Source organism: Mytilus edulis, chromosome 12 (genome assembly GCF_963676685.1).
Source record: "Mytilus edulis chromosome 12, xbMytEdul2.2, whole genome shotgun sequence".
NCBI classification, from domain to species: domain Eukaryota; kingdom Metazoa; phylum Mollusca; class Bivalvia; order Mytilida; family Mytilidae; genus Mytilus; species Mytilus edulis.
Genome location: NC_092355.1, coordinates 59691283 through 59715735, shown reverse-complemented (window position 1 = coordinate 59715735; position 24453 = coordinate 59691283). Strand labels below are relative to the sequence as shown.

The 24453-nt window shown below is 32.8% G+C and overlaps 3 protein-coding genes across 4 annotated transcripts; 1 reads left to right on the top strand and 2 right to left on the bottom strand.

Moving 5' to 3' along the window:
* The first annotated feature begins 1414 nt into the window (after positions 1 to 1414).
* Positions 1415 to 6840, top strand: LOC139498870 (uncharacterized). 2 transcript variants are annotated; one of them, XM_071287453.1, is made up of 3 exons: positions 1415 to 1753; positions 4723 to 5262; positions 6150 to 6840. In XM_071287453.1, the coding sequence occupies exons 2-3, from the start codon at positions 4794 to 4796 to the stop codon at positions 6836 to 6838; spliced, it is 1158 nt and encodes a 385-aa protein (XP_071143554.1). In that variant the 5' UTR covers positions 1415 to 1753; positions 4723 to 4793; the 3' UTR covers positions 6839 to 6840. The 2 variants fall into 2 exon arrangements, with proteins under 2 accessions (XP_071143554.1, XP_071143555.1); XM_071287454.1 differs by lacking the exon at positions 1415 to 1753 and having other exon boundaries at positions 4463 to 5262.
* Positions 6841 to 21925: 15085 nt separating this feature from the next.
* LOC139497737 (uncharacterized) lies at positions 21926 to 22384 on the bottom strand. Its single transcript, XM_071285972.1, has one exon. The coding sequence runs from the start codon at positions 22382 to 22384 to the stop codon at positions 21926 to 21928; it is 459 nt and encodes a 152-aa protein (XP_071142073.1).
* Positions 22385 to 22490: 106 nt separating this feature from the next.
* LOC139497736 (E3 ubiquitin-protein ligase TRIM45-like) lies at positions 22491 to 23624 on the bottom strand. Its single transcript, XM_071285970.1, has one exon. It carries the CDS (start codon positions 23622 to 23624, stop codon positions 22491 to 22493), a length of 1134 nt encoding a protein of 377 aa, XP_071142071.1.
* Positions 23625 to 24453: the final 829 nt, after the last annotated feature.

Sequence of the window (24453 nt, the reverse complement as noted above, 5' to 3'; positions counted from 1 at the left end):
TGACCTGCTATTTAAATCACAAAATAAAATTTAAAAAATCGGATATAGTCCTTCAATGAAAGAGGTCTGACTAGTCTTTTTTAATCCCCTGAGAAAACATAAAATTTTGTGGGTTATCAAATTATAAATTTCAAACATATTAACATTACATAATTAAATCATTTTCAACTAATTGTTAATGAAAATAACGGGTTTAATTTAACAATGAGGTGCTAATTAAACTTATCTTTTATTAAGTAATTTCAAACTTAGTATACACAAGGAATTGTATATTTCCTTGGTATTAAAGACCAATACTTGGATAAAATAATTACAATATTTCTTAATCCTTAATCTGAGATATTAGAAATTCATTGAAATAAGTTGAAATAATTAAGATATATTTGTAAGTTTGGGTTTAAAAATGAATATAAATGTATATCTGTTCCGGACCATATTAGTATCTGGACCATACGCGTATGGTCGGGGTAATCAACAAGTATACGTTTAAACTCTTCATTAGGTGTGAACCTTCTGGTTGTTACGCCACTTAAATGTCATTAAAAAAACTTATAAAAAAAAACAGTTTCACATACTCAGTTAATATTATTGTAAGTACAATTATAAAAAGATGTCAAAATCAAATGAACATATTGTAAAAGAAATTTTATTGTTTAAAGTAGGTGACATCACCGGCAAGGATCATGATATTTTTTAAAGATCGTGATATTTTTTAAGACATTTTTGATGAGTAAAATATTAGAAGTGTATGTTTCTTTATTTTTTCTATTCTTTATTTCTATACTTCCTATTTTAATCTTAATTATAAGACCCGTAAAATAGCATTTAAGAGCCATGAAATAGCAACTGCCTTCATTTAATTTGATCTGTGATATTCATTTTACGATATTGGAGATTTAGAGTTTCTTAAAAACACCGTAGACACATCGGAATTGTCCGAGTCGATATAACTGCACAAAGCCAAAACAAGCAATCGCAGAAAGGCTACATGTATGGAACTGTGTGAATGTCATTCTAAGTATACACAAGCATACACAAATACAATAAGCGATGAAAACTAAGATCAACTGTGGCATCAATATTTAATGTTTATGTAGCTTTTGAAATGTAAAATCAATACGTATTATTTCTATTGTACATTTGAAAAAATACCTATATGGTCCAAATACTCATATGGTCCGGCCGGTTAATAACCAAACGAGTATAATACTCATATGGTCCGACCATACGCGTACGGTCGGACCATACGCGTATGGTCGGACCATATGAGTATACGCATATGGTCATGACCATACGCGTATGGTCCAAATACTCATGAATATGGTCTGGAACATATCTATCTATATTATATAAATAAGGAATATAATTATTATGATAAAATTGCCAGTGAAACGTGTGTCACTTTATGACACAATATGACCCAATATGGTCATCTAGTTTAAGTCTAAACTCTGTCTCATAATTAAAAATTGGATTTTTTATGTCTGAAAACGTAAATCCGGTAATTGAAAATTATTGAAATTTATTCCAAGTAATTGCATCTCATCTCTACACCAAAAAATCGTATGAATCACTGATGTATGTCAGCTGATTTAAATATATGAATATAATGATATATCTAGATAATGTACATACTATATGACGTCAAACAAACAAACTATGCAATCCGACTGGAGGAAAACTAGGTCATTAACATGTTAAACTGTCACAGTTGTGTTGTCATAGGTACTAATGAAGGAATTGTCTGACTATGGTAAGATTTTTCATGCTTTATCAGTTTAAAAAATAGTTTTAAATTAATGTTACCATTATCCTTGATACAGTTGAAGTGATTGCAAAATACCATACATTTGTCTTCCGCATACCGGCGAATTTTGTATATAAACATGAGGCCTTTATGGGTTTTTAGTTTAAATCACTGAAATGGGATTTGTGTCGATGGTTTGTTATCATACTGAATTTTACTTCTTCTGAAAATGAAGATAAAATATTATCGCGTTTGTTTCTATGAATTAACATGATTAATGAATAAATTAATTTATAGTTACTGTAAACTCAGGGACTAATGATACATTCATCTATAAGTGTCAGCTATAAAACATACATCTATAGCACGAAGAATTTATACTAATATTGAATTGTAACAATTTTGAAAATTAAATGTGCAAATGTACAAAAAATAAAGCACAAGAAATTTACACTCTTACAAGCTGTCTGTGACTTTGTAAATACAAATATAAGGATGTTTGGTATGATTGCCAATGAGACAATTATCGATCAGTTCTGAATCGTCTATAATTGATTGATTGATTGTTGTTTGCTAAACGTCCGATGACAAATATTTCATACCTTATACCATAGGTTAATATTCAATTGTTATAACATCATTTCAAACAACGATATTAAACTATTTCAAATCCTGACTTTATTTTTAAAAGTTCTCTTTTTATGTTACATCTTATTTGTTTCTTCTATTTAATTAAGTTGCTGGGGATTATCCGGGGGAGAAAAAGGCATTGAGATTAAAAATATTTTGTTTTTAATACGGCCAATAGAAAACTTATTAGACTACTGCAAACTTCTATCCCTATATATTTGCACGAATGTGATATCAAAGGATTGCTCCATACTATAAAGGAAATCTCCGTGAAACGTAGTCATGACCCCCTTTCCAGTTTTTAGTTGAAACCTCATGGCCTACATATATGTCTTAACCCGTAGTTTGTATAGGCCAATGGCCTTCAAACCATAAATGAAAATTGCTGAATGCTTTTTATCTGCTAATTTTTTGCACGCAATTTCAGTGAAAAAATATATGAGCCTATATATAATTAATTAGGAATGTTAAGGAGACTTGTTTTCCTCTGAACTTTACCTTGAGAGCTTGCACATTAAAATCCGGTAGATCTATTACAAATAACAGTATCATATCATAATTTATGCTGACGTCTCTATGTGGTTATCCAAGCACAAAACCTAAACTCGACCCACTGATTTATGAATACGTCATACATCAACATATTATCGTATTTAATATGTATGTAATATTTGCCACTGGGCGAGAAGGAACCATCTATCTGACAGTCAGATTGAAATACTAGTATTCTCAGTTTATTTGGAAATTTCATACTTTGTAGTTAATCAATCAGAAAACCAAAACTCGACACATTTATAATACGTAATATAGCAACATATCATATTTAATATGCATGTAATGTTTGACACTGGACAATAAGGAATCACATATCAGACAACCAGATTGAAATACTAGTATACTCTGACTATTTGAAAAGTGGGATTCGAGAAAAAACAGCTTTTTAATGTGTATAATTGCAAAATTTTGTGACTTGGAATTGTTTTTATGTCGGTCAATTGAAATACGGGAAGATCATAAAGATAATAATTTTAAAGCAGTTAAACATTTCATGATTTCTGAATATTTGGACAAAAAAGATTTTCTGTTAAAAGAAATTCTTTGTACACGTGTTTCATAGTAAAACTTAGCCACTCAAGTGTTTAAAACATAATCATCTTTTTAAATTGTAAGTATCATATTACTTCAAGCAGGCGCGGATCCAGAGGGGGGGGGGGGTCCGGGGGTTGGAACCCCCCTTTTTTTGGACGATCAATGCATTTGAATGGGGACATATTATTGGAACCCCCCCCCTTTTGTCCTAGGTTAGGAACCCCCCCCCCCCTTTTTAAAATGGTTGGATCCGCCCCTGTTCAAGTCAAGGTATTCGTTTCCAGAAATTACTTAATTCTTTCATAGATAAAAATATTTGTTTTTTTAAAGTGGAACGTACCTGTAGAATTTGTTTTAAAACGGGATATTAACTTGTTTATTTAGTACGTATAATAGGGAAATACGATCAATGTATACTAAGTTATTGGTCCTTTAAATATCATTTCAACATCGCAGAAAGATATTGGAATTTAGGGTGTTTTTTTTTGTATTCGTAATAACATGGATTTTGTATTTGACAAATTTAAAATGTGGAACTCTTTACATGTACATAGAATGAAATTCAAAACAGTGTGGCTGTGGCCATTGATTGACACATTAAATTCATCCATTGACTGGGACAATTTACGTGAACGTTTATCTGTAACGACCAATGTTAACGACGTACCTACGATAGACATTTAAACTGTGGGGTCACCAAAGGTTTCTTAACGCCTTTAATTATAAAATAATTCGAAAAATTAATCAGGAATAACCTTTATGTTTTGATTTATATAATTGGTATAAATCAAACATCGTGTTATTTCTGATTAATTTTTCGAATTACTTTATTAAGGTGTTGGGAACCTTTGGTGACCCCATAGTTTAAGTGTTTTTAAAAAGTACACAGTGAGCAATAGTCGTTACATACAAACGTTCACCTAAATTGTCCCAGTCAATGGATGAATTTAATGTGTCAATCAATGGCCACAGCCACACTGTTTTGAATTTCATTCTAAATGACAAGACCCTTCAGTAACGTCATTTGGGGTGGTTTGGACGATTAATAGCTTGTGACAATATTGATTAGATATATAGTGTGGCCATATTGTAAAGGCACCAGTGTATTGCAGAAGACATAAACTTTACGTAACAGTCTTTTTATCATTTGTGTCGTTTGGTTGCTTATCCAAGTCGGAAACAACCATTATTTATACACATGTACGTTGGTCCACCATGAAGTGTATAATAAAACCAGTTGTTTTTTCGTGTTTCAGACTGATGCGAAAGAGAGTAAACCAATAATGTATTAAAAAAGAAAGTGAAAGAAAGACGAGAAAAAAGAACAATGAAGCACTGCAGTTCAATACAAAATGGAAGTCGACAGCCGTTTCCGCTTCCAGACGGGAAAACATATCACGTGTTCATATCATACGCAACAATGGAACCAGACCGACAGATCGCACATGCTTTATTTACGAAACTTAGTGAGAGGAACTTTACATGTTGTTTACATGAAATTGAGTTTCAAGCTGGACATCTCATAGAGGACAACATAAAAACATACATGAAAAAGTCTCTGAAAACTATTGTCCTTCTATCAGAAAATTTCAAAAACAGTTATTGGTGCCATATTGAAATGACTGAAATTGTTCAACTACACATGGATAATAAAGGTTTCCCGCCAATTATTTTAAAATTAGACAGTTGTATGGTACCTGAAGCACTCATGCCATATACATATATGTTGTTGCAAGCTGGACTTGACGAAAAGATGCCGGATATTGTGGATGTTATTAATGACATGGAAGTTACAGGTAATTTAAATATCTTTGAAAAGTTCTAGGTAAGCTGTTGCTCGTCTCTTTACATTTCAATGGGCATGATTTTACAAATGTTTGCTTCCTAACGGTAGCACTTAATATATCAAGTTGAGGTCTACGAACAACACTAGACCTATAAGCGGTAGCATGTTGCATGCTTCATTTTTTCTCATTTTTGTTTTCCTTGATTTTTAGGCTTCTTTCATATTTTAGGACCCTCTATTATCTATCATTTATATGATATCGCTCCATTAGTTTCTCTTTTTTGTATTTTAGCCCCGTTTTTCTCTATTCTTTATTTTAGCACTCAGATATTCTCTATTCTTTTATGTTTCTTTATTTTTGCCCTTTTCACTTTTCTGCATACTTCATCCGAAGTTCATCCAGATCCCCATATAGCATATATATGTGTGTGATAAATATGGAATTGAAAAAAGGGAAATCTTTTGTACTTTTTATATATAAGCAAATTTCCTACACGAATAGGACAAAAACAAAACAAAGTAAGAGGATTTTTTTTGCTGTTCTTCGTCTGAAAGTCACAAAGAGACCTTCAAATTATATCACACATCTCTGCAAATCCAAGCAAATAGTCCCTATAGAAACGATTTGATCTAAAACCATTTTTGGATGGAGATAAAACACGTTTTTTTTATACACAATAAACATGATAAAGTTGTTTTTTTTTCGGAATGCAAAGTTAACGTTCAACTGTTTTAAAAATGTTCATGAAACATGTATATATATATATATGCATTCCTTTTTTTTTAAATCTGCAAATTGATGTTCATCTAAAAAAAACGTGATATTTTAACAGTTGTTTACAATAGGTCATGTATCAGCGCCATCTTTTAAACTATGTTTGAATTTATCTTTTTTAGAATTTCCAGGATCGATGCTTACCATATCATTTGTGCCATTACCTTGCATCAACTATAATCAAGATACCCCTCATTCACCATGTATTTGGCCTCATGTTTGTGCTAAATTTATTTTATCAGACGATGGATGCAAAGACACGTGCACCAAACATCACGTGCTCAACAAAGAATCCTTAGAAAAACTTAAAAAATGTGGATTTCCGGTTGAGAAACAGTACTCTCGTCTGTCAAAACTTTATAAGGAAAAGTGTAGTAAATGGCTCAAAGATTTTCCTTCTAAAACTATATCAGGACCGTGCTACTATTATAATGACAAAGGATGTTTTGTAGCAGACGACGCATGCCCGTTCCCTCACATTTGTAAAGACTGGTTTGCCGGGAAATGTGCTCGTTCGAATTGTAAATTCTCTCATGATATTCTTAACCAACAGACAAAATTGTTATTGCAAAAATTCGGATTTAATATTGACCATCCCGATGATATTATATTATGGCAGTATCGAGAAAAATGTCAAAATTATTTGGAATTGAAAACAAAACAAAATATAAGTGACGTCGTGAATTCCCGTACTAGCGGCGAGGATTCGAAAACTACAGCGGGTAAATGTGTTATATATTTAGCTTTTGTGGCTATGTCCTTAAATTGTCTGTTTAACATTTTTAATAAATATGTCTTAACATATTTCTAGAATGTCTGTTAAAGTGGAATGATTCAATTGGCACTGAACGCACTTCAATGTTTTAACGAGCTTTATCATGAAATTCAATGTTGCCGAATACTCAGTTTCATCTTGTCTTATACAAGTTTCGTTTTTGCAGCTCTTAGCAGACAAAGCATATTTTGTCTTTGATTTTGATTCACTTTTAGGGTCTTCGCATCGGAAATAAACACAGTTATTCTAAAACCAGTTGTTGGCATGACACGGGTTAATTTTGTTCTTCTCATTCATTTTATGATGGTATAATACTAAACCCCTAACGAAATTCACATGATGAAGTCATAATCTTTCAATAAGTTTAATTGAGGTCTCAGACTGGAGCTGTCATGTCAGTAAATGCTAGTAGTCCTTTGACTGTGTTAATATATTTATCTTTGTCATTTTGTTGAGTGTCTTCTGTAACTTATTCCGACATCAGATTTAGACTTCTTTTAAGCTGAGTTTTACTGTGTGTATTGTTGTGTGTGTTTTTTTTTCTACATTGGCTAGAGGTATAGGGAGAGGATTAAGATCTAATAAAACATGTTTAACCTCACCGCATTTTTGCGCCTGACCGTCTATGGCCTTTGTTAAGTTGTATGATTTTAAAATTGAGTTTCTATTAGATATTTCGGATGTTAGTATGACGTGCATTAATCAAGGAACTAGTATACCTTTTAGTTCAGGGGCAAGTTAAAGCACGCATCTGGGTGCGGAATTTTCTCGCTGCATTGAAGACCCATTGGTGGCCTTCGGCTGTTGTCTGCTCTTTATTCGGGTTTACACATTCCCCATTTCCATTCTAAAAGACTAATGTTTAGCTCACCTTGCCCGAAGTGCCAAGTGAGCTTTTCTCATCACGTGGCGTCCGGCGTCGTCCGTCGTCGTCCTGCGTCCGTCGTCCGTCGTTAACTTTTACAAAAATCTTCTCCTCTGAAAGTACTGGGCCAAGTTTAACCAAACTTGGCCACAATCATCATTGGGGTATCTAGTTTAAAAAATGTGTCCGGTAACCCGGCTAACCAACCAAAATGGCCGCAATGGCTAAAAATAGAACATAGGGGTAAAATGTAGATGTTGGCTTATAACTCTGAAACCAAAGCATTTAGAGCAAATCTGACGAGGGGTTAAATTGTTTATCAGGTCAAGATCTATCTGCTCTGAAAATTTCAGATGAATTGGACAACCGGTTGTTGGGTTGCCGGTTTTTTGGTTATTATCTTAAATACTATTATAGATAGAGATGAACTGTAAACAGCAATAATGTTCAGCAAAGTAAGATATACAAATAAGTTAAATGACCAAAATGGTCAGTTGACCCCTTAAGGAGTTATTGCCCTTTATAGTCAATTTTTAACATATGTTACACACATTTCTATTGAAAAACACCTTATCACGTGGCATAGAATAATTCAGTTCATTTTCATCTAATTGCAATTTCTAATTTTTGTAAATTTTTACCAAATAATTTCCTCTGTTACTAATGGGCAAAGTTCATTTTAGATATAATTGTAAGTAGCAAGAACCTTCAGTAAAGCAAGAACTTCAAACGCATCACCAAAACACAATTTTGTCATGAATCCATCTGTGTCCTTTGCTTAATATGCACATAAACCAAGGTGAGCGACACAGGCTCTTTAGAGCCTCTAGTTTAAAGATATTAATTTTCCAAATTGAAGGAATATTTGAAATTGGTCTTAACACGAGTATAAAAAAGCGAAAGATATACATCAGAGGGATATGCAAGATTATAAGTTAAATATAAACTGACAAAACCATGGTAAAAAAAGATCAACAGACAAACAAAAGTATGCAACACACAACACTGAAAACTAAAGACAAAGCATCAGGACTAAAAGTTATAATTCCCTAGCTAAATAGTTATCATAGGTACCAAGTATATAATTTAGTACGCAATACGCGCGTTTTGTCTACATAAGACTCATCAGTGACGCTCATATCCAAAATATTTATAAAGTCAAACAAGTACAAAGTTTAAAAGAATTGAGGATCCAAAATTCCAAAAAAAAAAGTTGTGCCAAATACTGATACGGTAATCTTTGCCTGGGATAAGAAAATATAATCACAAGAATACTGATTTTCGAGGAAAATTCAAAACGGAAAGTCAATCATCAAATGGCAAAATCAAATGATAAAACACATCTAAAGATTGGACAACAAGTGTCATATTCCTGACTTTGTACAGGCATTTTCAAATGTAGAAAAATTGTGGATTGAATGGTTTTATAAAGCCAAACAAGTACAAAGTTGAAGAGCATTGATGACCCAAAATTCCGTAAAAAGTTGTGCCAAAATACGTCTAAGGTAATCTATGCTTAGGATAAGAAAATAAATTCTTAGTATTCCGAAAAAGTCATACTTTTGTCAACAGGCAATTTATATAAATAAGGGGGGGGGGGCAAGGGGGGTCCTCATAACAGCAAAACAGTGAATTGATTTGGTGAAAAACAGATAACAAGGAATTGAAAAGGGATAATAACAGATAACAGTAAATGAAATATGAAAATTAATCTGTCCAGGGCCAATCCAGTAGATGACTCGTAGATCTTAGTATATAACTTGTGGTATGAACCTAGAAAATTGTAATTTGTGTAAACAAGACGTTTCGGCCGTTGAGGCAGTTCTGCCTTGGTTGATTTTTTCCCGTAACTTGTACAATAAGTTATAGTATGGATGTTGAATTTTTCTGAACAAAATTACTAGTTTCTGTTTTTGATATAGGGATATTTTTAATCTAGGGCATTTGAGGGATCAATTTTTAATGATTTAGGTTTTTTTATTTAATTTTTAAAAATAGTGCAGCCATTGACACTTTATTATCAATTTGATTTTTCGATTTTTTTCTTCTGAAAAGCAATATATATAATACTTTACAAGTAATAAAAAAACATTGATGCACAATATATTTTTTTTATTTAATGACCACATGATAAAACTTACTTATAAAATACAAAAATACCCAGATCAGTGGAGATAGGACATGTAACTGAAACATGCATGCCAGTTATGGATATTCTGATAATAGAAATTGACTCAAGTGACAATTCTGATAGTATAATAGAAATTGGACCTAGTGAAAATTTGGATGACACCAAGTGAAACACTAATCATGTATCTTATGTGAAATTATAGAATATGGAAAATTTGGGTACAGCATTGGAGAAGCTGTAGGATTTTAAAAGGGGTATTTACCGAAAAAAAATAAACTGAAGACACATCTGTGTTTGCATCAATGGTTTCTGAACTTCAATTTTCGCCATGTGAAGCAGTTCAAAAGCATTTAAAAATATGGTGGTCAGGGTTCTCTTTCATGTAAATGAAAAGAGAGGGAGTAGCACTTATAATATAAATACTAAAAGAAAAAGATGTTGTATAGTTCCCAAAGCCATAATTCAAACCCACATCACTTAGTAATGTAAAACAATTTAAAGGAGAAAACTAACTGCCTAATTTATCCACAAAATAGTGAACGAGAAACTTAGTAACACAGTAACAAACTACAACCACTGAATCCAGGCTCCTGACTTGGAAATAGGCACATACAGAATGTGACTGCGTCAACTTTAGCATGCTAGTTGGTGTCTAATCCTCCCCTAAGCAGGGACAGTGGTGTAATAGTACAACATAAAGATTATTATGTGGTCATTGAATAAAACAATCTATAGGGTGTACCAATGCTTTTTTTTATAACAAAATCCATACTATGAGTTATTGTACAAGTAATAAGTGAATTATAATTTGTACAAAATGCTACATGTTCACAGACAATGGAATTTATTACAAAGGGTAATAATAATATATACTGGAATGGTCCTGGGTCCAATTGATTTTATATGTTTATGTGATGTATGTTACTGAAATTCTCCTGCAAATACAGGGCCACCCGATAATACCAGTAGAAAGACCCCAATAGATATACATTGTAAGAAGATGTGGTAAGCGTGTCAATGAGACTATTATCCATTCAAATCACAATTTTCAATTATCTTCAATTTCGACGGAAGATTGGCTGTCAAAATGCTAACATTCCAATTTTCAATAACAGTTAACAGTAAATAGATTCTCACAATAACAGATAACAAAATAGATAATAGTCATATAACAGCTAACAAAGAATAAGACAATAACAGCTAACAGTAAATATATTTTCAGAATAACAGATAACAAAGAATTAAAATGCCCCATAACAGCATAACAGTTAAACCCCTTGCCCCCCCTCATAAATGACCATACAATTGATATTTATGTCAGCTCCGAAGTGCTTACTACTTGGTTGGCGAAATCCTAGGAGACGAAACGAGTGTTACACAAGAACATTTTGATGGCTGGGTTGATGTTTAACGCTTGATGACAACCATTAATCCTTCACCATAGTGAGAACATGGATCACATGGTACGGTTTTAATTTTTACATGGGAGTTTCAAATTTAATTTTCTGCATATATGTTCTACCACTATATAAGGATGATTTAAAAAAAGAAAATATTTTAATAATTACAAAAATAATGATTAAATCTTTGCAATTGTAAATATACAAATATATGTCAAGTGCGACTCATTAGAAGGTTTTCAATAACTGCACTCCAATTTATTTCCTGTTGTAGTCAATATTATTCATGTTATTTAACATTTCCTAAAACTAAAATTTTAAATGCTTTCAGTTAACTTATCATTTATCTTTTTTCCGGTCGCATTCAGTTTAACTATATTAGTCAAGTGAAACACACAATAATACCCTTAATTGTCCAATCATCTTCATTTTTACAATCAAGGATTTATTAAGTAATCATGGTAATATAAGGTGATAACAGAAAGTTGAATATTACAAGATAATTCGGTATGTAATAATATGTTTGAATGCTATTGTTATACGACAAATCTGGATTATTTATTTTATGTGTTTTCTTAATTTATTTTCAATTTAGTTTTGTAAACAACACCTTAATAAGTGATTAACTGAAATAATATCCATTCAAGCTGATTTTTGATGGACTGATTATCATTTAATTACTGATTGTGAGTACTAAATGCCTGAATAGGCAATACAAATTTACTCAAATCATTGCTTTTTTATAGTTTCTATTTGCAGTCCATAATTAGGCCATTTTTGATGTTTCAAATATTTAACTTTCATGGATATCCATACTCAAGGACATCATCAGCACACTTTGTTGTCGTTTCTTCAGAAACACCATTTTTGATGTTTTGCATTGTGAGAAATCAATTTACAATCGGAAAACAATGAATTACTTCCCCTGATAAAAGTATTGTTTATTATCTATTTTATCGACATGGAATGCGTGAAGTGGCAACGAATAATAAAATAATAAACACTATTTACATGCCTTATCAGATATGGCAAGCTGATATCACACAACCTTGACCTTAAACTGAATGAGTAAACATGTATCTATTTATCTTACTAATAATAAATGATATTCAACGAACTTTAATTACTATAAAACATATCATAAGAAAAAGTATTTTTTTTATTATCAACGAGTAAATAACATAACCGAACATGTTACATTGTAGAGATCATTGTGAAGTAGAAATTAAGAAACATAAGATGCACTGTTTAGTTAAAACTTTTAAAAATCCTTAAACCAGTTCTATTTGAAATTCTAAAATGACGTGCTTCTTTCGCTTTGTGAATAAACCCATGCTCTAAATTCAATAAAATTTGTTTTCAAATGCGTATATTGACTACTGCAGAATAACGAATTTTATCAAATTGGCATGCATTTAATATATTTCCTTAACTTAAAACACTTCTAAACACTTAAATGATGCACATATTGTTACTAATTCATTTATTAGGACTGTAATGTGTTGCAAATGGAAATTGAAATATTTGACCTAGACACTAGTGGGCTGTTCAAAATCCTCTCTTTGAAAAATCACATTGCCAAGTGCTTGCTTGTTTACAAACATATAAGGGAGGTTCATTGAAAAGTCTGCACAAACGCTGTACACATATACTTTGGACATATATATAATCTAATTGTCCTAATCAGAATCGAACTAATTGACCCAAGCCACATCACTATCGCTCGGGCAAAAATAATCACGAATATAATGCCTACCCATGTTAAAACTACAATAAAGTATAGCTTACATCAATTATTTCTTAAATAGAGAAAATTATTCTTTTTCTATATTTTCTACTTCACTTGAATGGAAACAATCGGATTCAACATTAACTATCCCCATGATATTATCTATACTACTAAAGGAAGAGACTGTTTTCATTGAGCCGCAACTCCTCTGAAACCATACAAAGTCGGAAATATTTGTGATTCAACGTTTAAATGAAGCGTTAAATTTGTCCTTCCTAAATTTGTCAATGAGACAACTCTCCACATATTGAAATAAAAATAAAGTGAAAAATGCCTAATTTGAACATAAAAAACTTGAAATCAGGTCATGTGTATACCAATGAAGACATGATACAGGCACATTTTACATAATCAAAAACTGTATGGAATTTATAGGTTTTTACCTGGCCTTTCAAAAGTATATTGTTTTAGGGTACGGTCTTCTGTTCCGGAAAATGCGGCAGTGGCTGCAAATAAGTTTTCAATTTTCACTGCCAAAAAAACAGGATGTTTAAAGTGTTGTCTCACCTCAAAACATGTATATTTAATATAATTTTTAAAATTATTTCAATCATTCAACCTGTTTTAATTGAAAGCTAATTAACTAATTTTTACAATCAAATACAAAAAACATGATACTTTTTTCACCAATTAAGTAAATAAATAGGTGTTTCCCTCCATGGTTATTTTTAAACGGGGAATAACCCCTCGATTTTTTTTTATACGAAACTGTTTATAGCACCCCTTGTCATGTACTTTTGAGTTTTCTCTTTTAAACAACGGTATACTATTTATACTCTTTTCACGGGTGCCACATATGTAGCAGAATCGGCTTATTCTTCCGGAGCACCTGAAATCATTCCCAGTTTGTGGTGGGTTTCCTGTTGCTTAGTCTGTAATGTTCTATGTTGTGTATTGTGTTCTATCATTTGTCTGTTTGTCTTTTTTTTTTTTGCCACGGCGTTGTCAGGTGTTTTTTTGTCGAGTTTGGTGTCCCTCTGGTATCTTTCGCCCCTCTTCTATAATTGGTATGCCGTGGTTCATTCACATCACACCTTTTCTCATTATAACGATCAATATACTATTGTTCCATTGCAAATTGTCTCATTAGTACTAAGGTATTTTATTGAATCTCTGAAAATGCAAACATAAACTTCTAGAAGTCTGTAACTGCTTGAGTGAACCAGAGAAAGCGTACTCGGGTCTAGTGGGGGGATCGTGAGTTCGAATAAAGGCAACAGTAGTATACCGCTGTTCAAAACTCATAAATCCATGGACAAAAAACAAAATCGGGGTAACAAACTAAAACCGAGGGAAACGCATTAAATATAAGAGGAGAACAACGACATAACACTAAAATGTAACACACATAGACAAAATCCCACGAGAATAACAAATATAAAATATATATGTATGACTCTAAAGTGCGATGATACTCTAAAGTGCGATGGTCACGCTAAAGTGCGATGGTTTACGCTAAAGTACGATGGTTTCTCACGCTAAAGTGCAATGGTTGTTTGTTCGCTAAAGTACGATTGTATATCACGCTAAAGTGCGATGGACCAATAGGGTAAGGTTCTAGGCCTTTATAAAAAACGTTAAAGAACACTTAATGTAAAAATAGTTCTTTTGTAAAATCTAGTATTATAAGGTATACCATATGTGAAAGGCATTATAATATAACCGTAGTCTTAAGTGAATGATTCTAAAAGACCGACCACGTAATAATTGCTAAAAAGTAATTTAGGTGGCACAGAATACTATATTTCTTGTACTAGTCAATGATTTTTAGGCAGTTAAGCTGCCTTATGCGAGCACCCTAGATTTGCGTTCTACCCAATAAATGCTGAAATATGTGCTATTGTTATTATCTAGCTGGATGTTATGTTATTCATAACTAATTGGACAGCTTTTTCATACTTTTAATTCTTGATTACAAAAAATATGATCAGAAAAACCTTAAATGATCGTCGATTTATCCAAAAGTTTTGAAGTTGCACATAGGAAGTAGGGCAAATTAGGAATCTTTATGTAGTTTATTATCCCCTGAGATTTTGACTAAGCTGTCAAAGAACAAATGTATGAAATGTTTAATCGCCGAAAATTTCTAAAGACAAGTAGTTTAGATTTCCCAAATGACAAAAGTCGTAGGAATATTGTTTGTCGTCAATACGTAGTCAACTACGTCAGTAGTCTTAAAATAAGTTCCACTGTTCATGCTGTTGGCGGCAATTTTAAATTATAAGACGAAATTTTTGTATCTTTTCAATTTAGAGGCAGGGGTTCAATTAGCGGTTGTCCGAGGTCTGCGAACTTCCACTTTTCCAGTCGGACTGTCGACTTGGTTACTAGCTACGCTCGATATGCACGACTTGAGAGGAAATAAACAAATAACTTTGCAAACCTTTTTACCAAAGTCGCCTAATAAAAGATCTCAAAACTTGTTTTTAGCATTATTATATATGACAGCGATGTTCATTTTGTTCAACCGCTAGCTTTATACAGAAAAAATCGCCGACAAATAATGTGTAAATTCGAGTTAAATCGTATCTGACAAAAACAACATTGAAAACAAAATGGCTGACATGAGAAGAAAATTCTAATATCGGATTCCGGAAGTGGATATGGGTAATTCCGGGTTTTGGCGATCTTTGAATTTTTAAAAAAAATCAGACAGATGACAAAATACATCTTTGCATGGTAAATAAATATAAACACTAGAATTGAAAACCAAAAGATATATGTAAAAGAAATAAAAAACAGAAAATATTTTGTACTGAAAATGTGAGAAACGTACAATTAAATACAATGGTGATGAAGTAGAGCAGAATATAATGGTGCAACAGTGCCAGCGTTCTGAAGATCCATAGGTATCCATAGGAAACTCAAAATTACTTTAAAAAAATTTTTAATGTCAAAATCCAATACAATGTGAGTCTTTGTGACAGCTGGGAACAGTATATATGGTCCTGGTGATAGTATAAATTTTCTTTATCAGGAATAAATGTTGGTAAAGCAAGTTAGATGCTTTTAAAGTGTAAACATATTACTAAATGGGTATTTTTTTCTCAATTTTGATCGGTCAGTTAAAATAGCTGGAAGTTTCTTATTTTACACATATCACTGAGTGCAACTAGATTATATGATACCTGAATGTAAGCAAATTATATGTATGTGGAGTCCTTTGGGACACTCTACCCCCTCCTGTTTGATAACTTTGAAACGGATGAGATCCCCACCTCTCAACCATATACATTCATGTATGGGACTATATAACTAATCAAATGAAATATAGGTGAAGTCCTTAGGGTCACCCACCACCTCCTGCTTCAGAACTTGGAAACAGTCGAGATCCTCACCACTCAACCATATTTATTCATGTATGGGACAATATAACCAATCAAATGAAATACAGGGGGAGTCCCTGGGGTCACCCTACCACTCCTGTTTGGGAACTTTGAAACAGTCGAGATCCCCAACCCTAAACCATATGTATTCATGTATTGGACAATATAACAAATCAAATGAATTATAAGGGGAGTCCCTAGGGTCACTTCACCCTCATGTTTGAGAACTTGGAAACAGTAGAGATCCTCACCACGTAACCATATATACTCATGTATGGGACTAAATAGCAAATCAAATAAAATATAGGGGAAGTCCCTGCGGTCACCCCACCCCTCCTGTTGTTTGAGAACTTGGAAACAGTCGAGATCCTAACCTTAAATTAAACCATATATTTTCATGTATGGGACAAAAGAACTAATCAAATGAAATATAGGGAGAGTCCTAAGGGTCACCCTACCCAATCCTGTTTGATAACTTGGAAACAGATGAGATCCCCAACCCTCAACCATATATATTCATGTATTGGACAATATAACAAATCAAATGAAATATAGGGGAACTCACTGGGGTCCCCCACCCCTAACCATATATATATTCATGTATGGGACAATATAAAATATCAAATGAAAAATAGGGGTAGTCCCTAGGGTCACTCACACCCTCTTGTGTGTGTTATGAGAACTTGTAAAAGATTGAGATACTAACTCCTAAACCATATTCATTCCTGTTTGTCATTTCAAAAATATTGAATGACATACAAGGTCAATCTCATAGGCGTCACATATGCATATCACTTTGCTAGACCTAACACCTGTCATTTTATTCCAAACTTAGACATCATAGACTTGGGTTAAAGGTGGGAGTCATTTACATTAATATTGACAGGTCAGTCAGACCTCACTTTTGATCCCTGTAGTAGTAAACATTTGTCTGATTTGTGTCTCATAACTTTTTTACTGTAGAACACAAACTCAGTTTTCTTTCCAGGGAAGCACGTCCATTCATACTTTTACAAGCTCGTACTAAAGTCAACTTGAAATACTAACAGTCAACTAATACGAACAATTACGATCAACTAGAAGAACTGCAATCATTGCGAATTTGTACCACTGTTGACTCGAGACTCATGACCATGGAAAAAAAATACACTTGATATATACGTTGCTACTGAAAACCTTGATAAAATATGAATTATTTGCCTTAATGATTAATTCATTAAATGAACATAAATGTACAATTATATATGAATGTTTAATGTTTGTTATTTTAAATCTTAAAAAAATAAAATTGAAGCAACATTGCCACAGTTTTCATAATTATGTTTGCCTTGGTTTTTGGTTAACTGCCTACAGTGCTTACAGCGCTTTGATTTTACAATTTGGGCGTATTTAAACACCTCCTCTTACAATCGTCCTTATAATTAAAGATACAAAATGTAATTATTATCGGAATGTGTAACATTTATTTGTTTAATTTAAATGATAGAGAAAGGCGATGTTTGCCGAGCTTAATTTACGCCTTTTTTGTAGCGACTACACATTCATGTTATATTATCCTGCAATGTGCATGCTAATGTTTTAGCCAACAATTTATAATTTACGCACGAAAACATGTCCCTTTATTTTGCCGACGTTGCTTTTCAATAAGAGCGACAACATTTTAACGGAGACCGCATAATAAACTACAACAAAAACAATGATTTAAATGCATCCGTTTGCTTCCAGGGAAAACGGTACTATTTATTCTGCCATTGGCGACAATGTTAACATTTTCTAAATTTACCACTTTTTAAGATAAAAACCTGGATAAAACAGTTATATGTTGTGTTAGTACTTTATTACTCTGTTTTAAAAATTAAAGCCAAATAGTATCATGACCAACTTCCAACGGAGCTTGTTTATGTTATCCATGCCCACCGTCATTTTGCACCAAATTTATGAAATTTTGCAAGTCTTTTCGAATAATTCTCTAGAAAATATTTCAATAGGTTTTAAAATTTATATTGTAAATATACACACTGCAGTTATTCATAGATAAATAAAAAATATATTGTACCCTTACATCCAATCACAGCGCTCCTAATTGGACTTCCTTCACCTGCCTTGGGTACACAAAAGGCCAACCTAATGCTGGGAAAATTAAATACTACCGTTTTCCCTATAATAAAAGCAGGATAGAGGATATCTATGCAAATACTACTTGTATCGACGACAGGGACTATAGTAAAACGGTCGACAGCAGGATACAAGTTCTTCTTCAACCCACCAAAATAAAACACCTTTGCTTTACCCGACATAGCACGGTATTGTTTAAATTAATTAAATTAATTAAGTCATTGACATTTGGTTTAAAAGTTGTTAATCAAATGTCTGTAGTTATTTTCCGGCGTGTTCATTTTTAGTTTGTATAAACGACTGTTAACGTCATAATCCAACTACATTTCTAACGTCTTTACTTTCGCGGACCATCGCACTTTAGCGTATGGAAGCATCGCACTTTAGCGTATACCATCGCACTTTAGCGTATCCATCGCACTTTAGCGTCCCCATCGCACTTTAGAGTCCTATATTATATACTATATTTCTATAAATACTATATTTCTATATTAATAACATCAAAACCAAATACATGAATTTGGGATAGACGAGTACCGTGACACGTCTTATCGCAATGTGAATTTACACTCAAAAGTAAAAGAAAACAAACGACACAACGTTATAATGTAATACACACAGAAACGAACTATAATATAACAATGGCCATATTCCTGACTTGGTACAGGGCATTTTTAAAGGAAAAAATGGTGGGTTGAACCTGGTTTTGTGGCATGCCAAACCTCGCACTTTTATGGCCATGTGAAATATAACATCAAAATGACAACACAGGACTACAACATAAATAAATTGGAGAACACAATTGACAAAGAATCACACGAACAACAGCCAACAAAAGGCAACAAGTTCAAAATTTTAATACTCCAGAAGTGTATTTTGTCCACACAAGACCTACGTGTGACGCCCAGATACAAAAGTTTAAAAGCCGAAACGAGTACTAAGTTGAACAGCATCGAGGACCAAAAGATCAAAAAGATTGTGCCAAAAACAGCAAGGGTTTTTTGTTAGTTACCAGAGAATCCCTATAATTTAGAATAATTTATACTTTTGCAAACAGTAAATTTTATAAAATGAATATTCAAAAGATGTACATGATAAAACTGAAGTATTAACTAATTACAGGAAACAACTGAAATACATTTACATAACCAGACATTTGAAACACAAAAGTAGACACATCCAAATAAGTTTAAACCTCTACGCCAAGTGACGTCCTATTTGAAACTGAAAAATGACGAAAAAATGACGTCATTTGAATTTGTAAAACAGATCATCAAAAAATGAAAAATGACGTCACATAAGAATGAATAAGATAGCATTAGGATTGATTTAAGATTATATATTAGAACTAAATACTGATATTGCATTTAATAACAAAGCACATTTTAATACTTATTAATATCAAATTAAGGTAGCAATTAATAATATTATAAAACTAACTGCTGCAAGGAAAACGAAGAAATAAAAAAAATGGTATTTGCTGATTTATTTTTAGGTATAGCAGTTGTTATCAAATAGTCCGTGTCTAGGTATGTTGACGTTTGCCTTTGTTGCAGTACAGTGTTTCTGTTGTTGTTATAGTTGATGTGTTCCCATAGGGTTGGTTTGTGACCTGTATTTATTTTTGCTTATTCGATTTATGACTATTGAATAGCGGTATACTACTGTTGCCTTTATTTATTCATGTAAGTGAAGACGCGATATTTTGGAGTAGAAGCAAAACTTGGTCGGCTTTTAGTCAGAATAATATCTTCCGGCGGATTGTTTCCTTGTGAACTAGCACGTTACAATTATGACCCAAGGTATCGTTCTTGTACATACCAGGGTCTGTTCATATCATCCTTCTATCTAGACAACAATCATAAAGCTTTATGTAAATATGCTTTATCTTGTTTTACATTCATCAACTTATTGTTTACCGAATGTTGTACATGTACAACATTGTATTTTGTTTTGGCTTTGTACTTGTTTTGGCTTTTGAACTTTTTTTTTTTTTATCTCAGCGTCACTGGTTTGTATAGTGTGAAAGAAACGCGGATCTGGCGTATTAAATTTTAAACATGGTACCTTTTGTTAGCAATTTTTTGTGTGTTTCTCTGTCTTATATATTCTCCCATTTATTTGTATTGTGGTCCTGTCATGTAATGTTGTCATTTGAATGTTATATTTAACATTGCCATAAAAGCGGGAGATTTGGCTAACCACAAAACCAAGGTCAGGAAAATGGCCGTTGTAATATTATAGTTCGTTTCTGTGTGTGTTACATTTTAATGTTGTGGTTCTGTTGTGTCGTAGTTCTCCTCTTATATTTGATGTGTTTCTTTCAGTTTTAGTTTTGTAACCCGGATTTGTTTTTCTTCTTAATCGATTTATGAATTTCAAACAGCGGTATACCTCTGTTTTCTTTATTTATGTCGGATGTATCATTTGTTAGCACTATCAAGAGCCTAACTCAATCATGAGCAACATGACTGATGCCACTATTGAAGCAGGATCTGTCTACCCTTCCGGAGCAACTTAGATCACCTCCAGATTTTCGTGGTGTAGGTGTGGTGCGGTCTTTAGGTTTCTGTGTTGTGTTTTGTGTACTGTTGTTTGTCTTTTTAGAAATGGCATTGTCAGATTATATTTGACTTAGGAGTTGGAAAGTCCTTATTGTATTTTTCGCCTCTCTCATAATTTAACTTGTTGTTCCCGTAGTATCTGACTTTTTCTATCCTATCAGAACACGTATATGATAAAACATAGCATGTTTAACTTATTGTAACGGATATAACCAATACTGAGGTTATAGTAGTACCTTATAGCAGTAACACAATATGTAAAAGCTTGAATAAACCATAGCAAGAAAAAAGAAAACTCAAACAGTTGCCTAAAAACCACTGCATAATCCAGAAGGGTTTTTCAAGCTGCATACCATTAGAGAATCAAATTATTTATTTTTGCAAATCGCAGAAAGTGATTTTCCCGTTCCATTTTCACGAATGTGACCGACCGAATTGGACTATATTCCAGGTTTGTAATAGCATGAGCAAGACGACGGGTGTCGCATGTGGAGCAGGATATATTTACCCTTCCAGAGCACTTGAATAACCCCCATTTTTTTACGGGGTCCTTATTACTTAATAGTCTTTAGTTTTCTATGTTGTACCTTGTGTGCTATTATTTGTCTCTTTGTCTTTTTCGTTTTTAGCCATGGCATTGTCAATTTATTTTTGATCTATGAGTTTGACTGTCTTCTGGTATTTTCGCCCCTCTTCTTTAAAGTTTGAAATTAGAATCTCTAATTCGGAAAAAAACGTAGTCCTTTTTTCCCGGAAGTTAATTGTCTTTTCTAACCATTCGATTCTAATATATGTATAATAAATGAAAATTTGTATGTGTTCCACGATTTGTCTTTAATTGAGAAAATACCACGTGATAGCCCTTTATCAACCATTTTTTTGGTTAAAAATGAAATTACATTGCAATGTTATTTTTAAAACTTGTTTAACGCCTTATATTAGTTGCAGATGAACAATCTTGGCCTTATTTTCATCTGTAGTTGTATTACAGCCAATCCACAAACTCTCGTATTGGTCAATGCAAATACTGAAATGTATATCTATGCCAAATATCTTCAATTCTACATGTTCTATAACCTCTCCAGTGGGACTTAATACATGTACAGTATTATTGTCTCTGTCAGAAACCACTATCATGCCATATGGTGAAACTGCTATGTCTTGGGGCGTAAATTTAGACAGATTTGAATGTAAACTATTACAACCAGTGTATGTCCATTGGATTTCACCAGCATAGTCTAACACTACAACCCTTCCTTCTGATGTTTTATTTTTAAGATCGACAACAAATATGTTGTCATTATGAGTCGTTATTCGTCTCGGCCATGAAAATATTCTCCGACTGTTTGAGTCATACTCATAAGTATGTTGTATGAAACCATCTTGATTCATAACCACAACTCTCCTGACGCTGTTCCGTGTAGGTATTGTAAGACCATGTGATTCAACCAGTCCTACTAATATTTGATCTTTTGCGCTTACATGAACACCTAATGTTTTAAACGGTGAGAACGACTTGAAAGATTTTTCCTTGTCCATTTGTTGCATATTGCCGTAAGTTGTGATTTCTTGATGATATAATTAAGTTTCCATTTTGTAGTTGTGCCATGTCATAAATTCTAATTTTAACTTCCATCACTACGCTTAATATGTCAATAGTATCATCAAATATAACTGTTTGCAGTTTTTCATCAAACCAACTACCTATCAACAAGTCATCATTGTCACAATGTATCTTTGTCACAACTGATATATCAGTTTTGTAACTAAGATTTTGTTCTAGAGCTGGAACAGTGTAAAAGTCACCAATCTTAGTAAACATTTCACTGTTAAATTCCCTGAACTTGATACCTGGGATAAACTTTGTCTTTCTGTGTTGTATTGGTCTCAAAGATTTGTTTGGCAGTGTGTTGTCTAGTGTTTGACTTACATAAAAAATATCCGAAGATTGATGAGAAAGGAGTGTGATATCCAGAAGCCTTTCCCTCGATTCTAATTCATCTTTATTCTTTTCTAGAGTCGAAAGTTTTCTTTTGATTTTGATTTCCATCGGTCTCCATTCTTCTTCTAGTTCTTCTAGCAGATCACTAGCATATGTTGATATTACTTTCTTCATTTCTTTTTTTGTTTGAATAATCTTATTCTTTGTCTCCTGGAAGTTTCCTTCTCCATCTGAAAGCAGCTGCTCGAGTATTTCTTTTTCATGCTTAAACCATTGAATCTCTGTTTCTAATCTATCTTTCATAGCAAGAATATTCGAAATCATAGAGTCAAAAAATTCATGTAGTATTTTGTATTCGTGCTTTTTATGGGACTCTGTTGAGCATTCCGCACAAATAGGATCACTGCAGTCATTGCAGTAGACCCAACATTTTCTTTCACTGTGGATTGTGCATGGCATATTTTCAAGATCCACTTTTTGGATAATTGCTATAGACTCTTTGGTTCCACAGTCTTTCAAGTTTATTATTGAATGCTCCTGAGAAGTTTTTATTTTTCTATGAATCTTTGAACAACAAAATTGACACAAAAACAAACCACAATTTATACATTTCCACTGAATAGTAGATTCTTCACAGAACTGACACAAGGCCATATTTTGGGCCTTTTCGGTAGACTGTGAAACAGCCATTTTAGAATCTAGTTAGTTGGAAAAATATCACTACATATTAACTAAAACACGGGAAAACAAATAAAATTCCTAATTCAGCAAGTTCAACATTTTCACTTTAAGATTACATGAACATACATGACAAATATCGATATATCTATACATATAAGTTTAAAGTCCAATCAATAAGTTTAAAGTCCAATCTATACATATAAGTTTAAAGTCCAATCAAACGTAAAATTGTCATAAATTTGGATGAGGATATTTGTGATAAATAAATAGTTTATCGTAAATAGATTTGGAGCAGATTGCAATAGATCAATGATAGCAGTAAATTCATTTAAATTCATTCTGAATACGATATAAAACTTTGCAATCACCTATACATTGATTTCACAATAAGATACATTTTAGTTGAAAGTTTTCATTTATGATGTCGGGTAGAAAGTACCGGTATAACAAGACTTTGAAATACATCTTAATGTAAAGATCCGACCGATCGAGGCCAGTAAAAAACTCCCATCAATTTAAAAAATTATAAGTTCTTTCTGGTCACGTTTATCTTATATGGGTGTTCACCATATATTGTGATCGAAATAATGAACGAAATGTTTGTCAGATCATCATTACTATTTGTTAATGTTTAAGACTGTGTTTAAATTTGTACCAAAAAAAACCAAACTAAAATGATACAAAAACCGAATAACTTAAAGTTTGTAGCTTCAGTGTCTGTCTTTAGTAGCATCAGTGTTTTAAGTTAAGTAGCATACTTATTCTTTTCCCAGCTTCCTCCTTCGTTTTTCTGCGTAGAATTAGTATTCTTCATTGTTCTTGGTTCTGCAGCTGTCTG

Coding starts and splice junctions, on each gene's coding strand:
- LOC139498870 (XM_071287453.1), top strand. CDS start 4,794: ATGAAGCACTGCAGTTCAATACAAAATGGAAGTCGACAGCCGTTTCCG. Junction 5,263..6,149: donor TAATGACATGGAAGTTACAG/GTAATTTAAATA, acceptor TATCTTTTTTAG/AATTTCCAGGATCGATGCTT.
- LOC139497737 (XM_071285972.1), bottom strand. CDS start 22,384: ATGAATCAAGATGGTTTCATACAACATACTTATGAGTATGACTCAAAC.
- LOC139497736 (XM_071285970.1), bottom strand. CDS start 23,624: ATGGCTGTTTCACAGTCTACCGAAAAGGCCCAAAATATGGCCTTGTGT.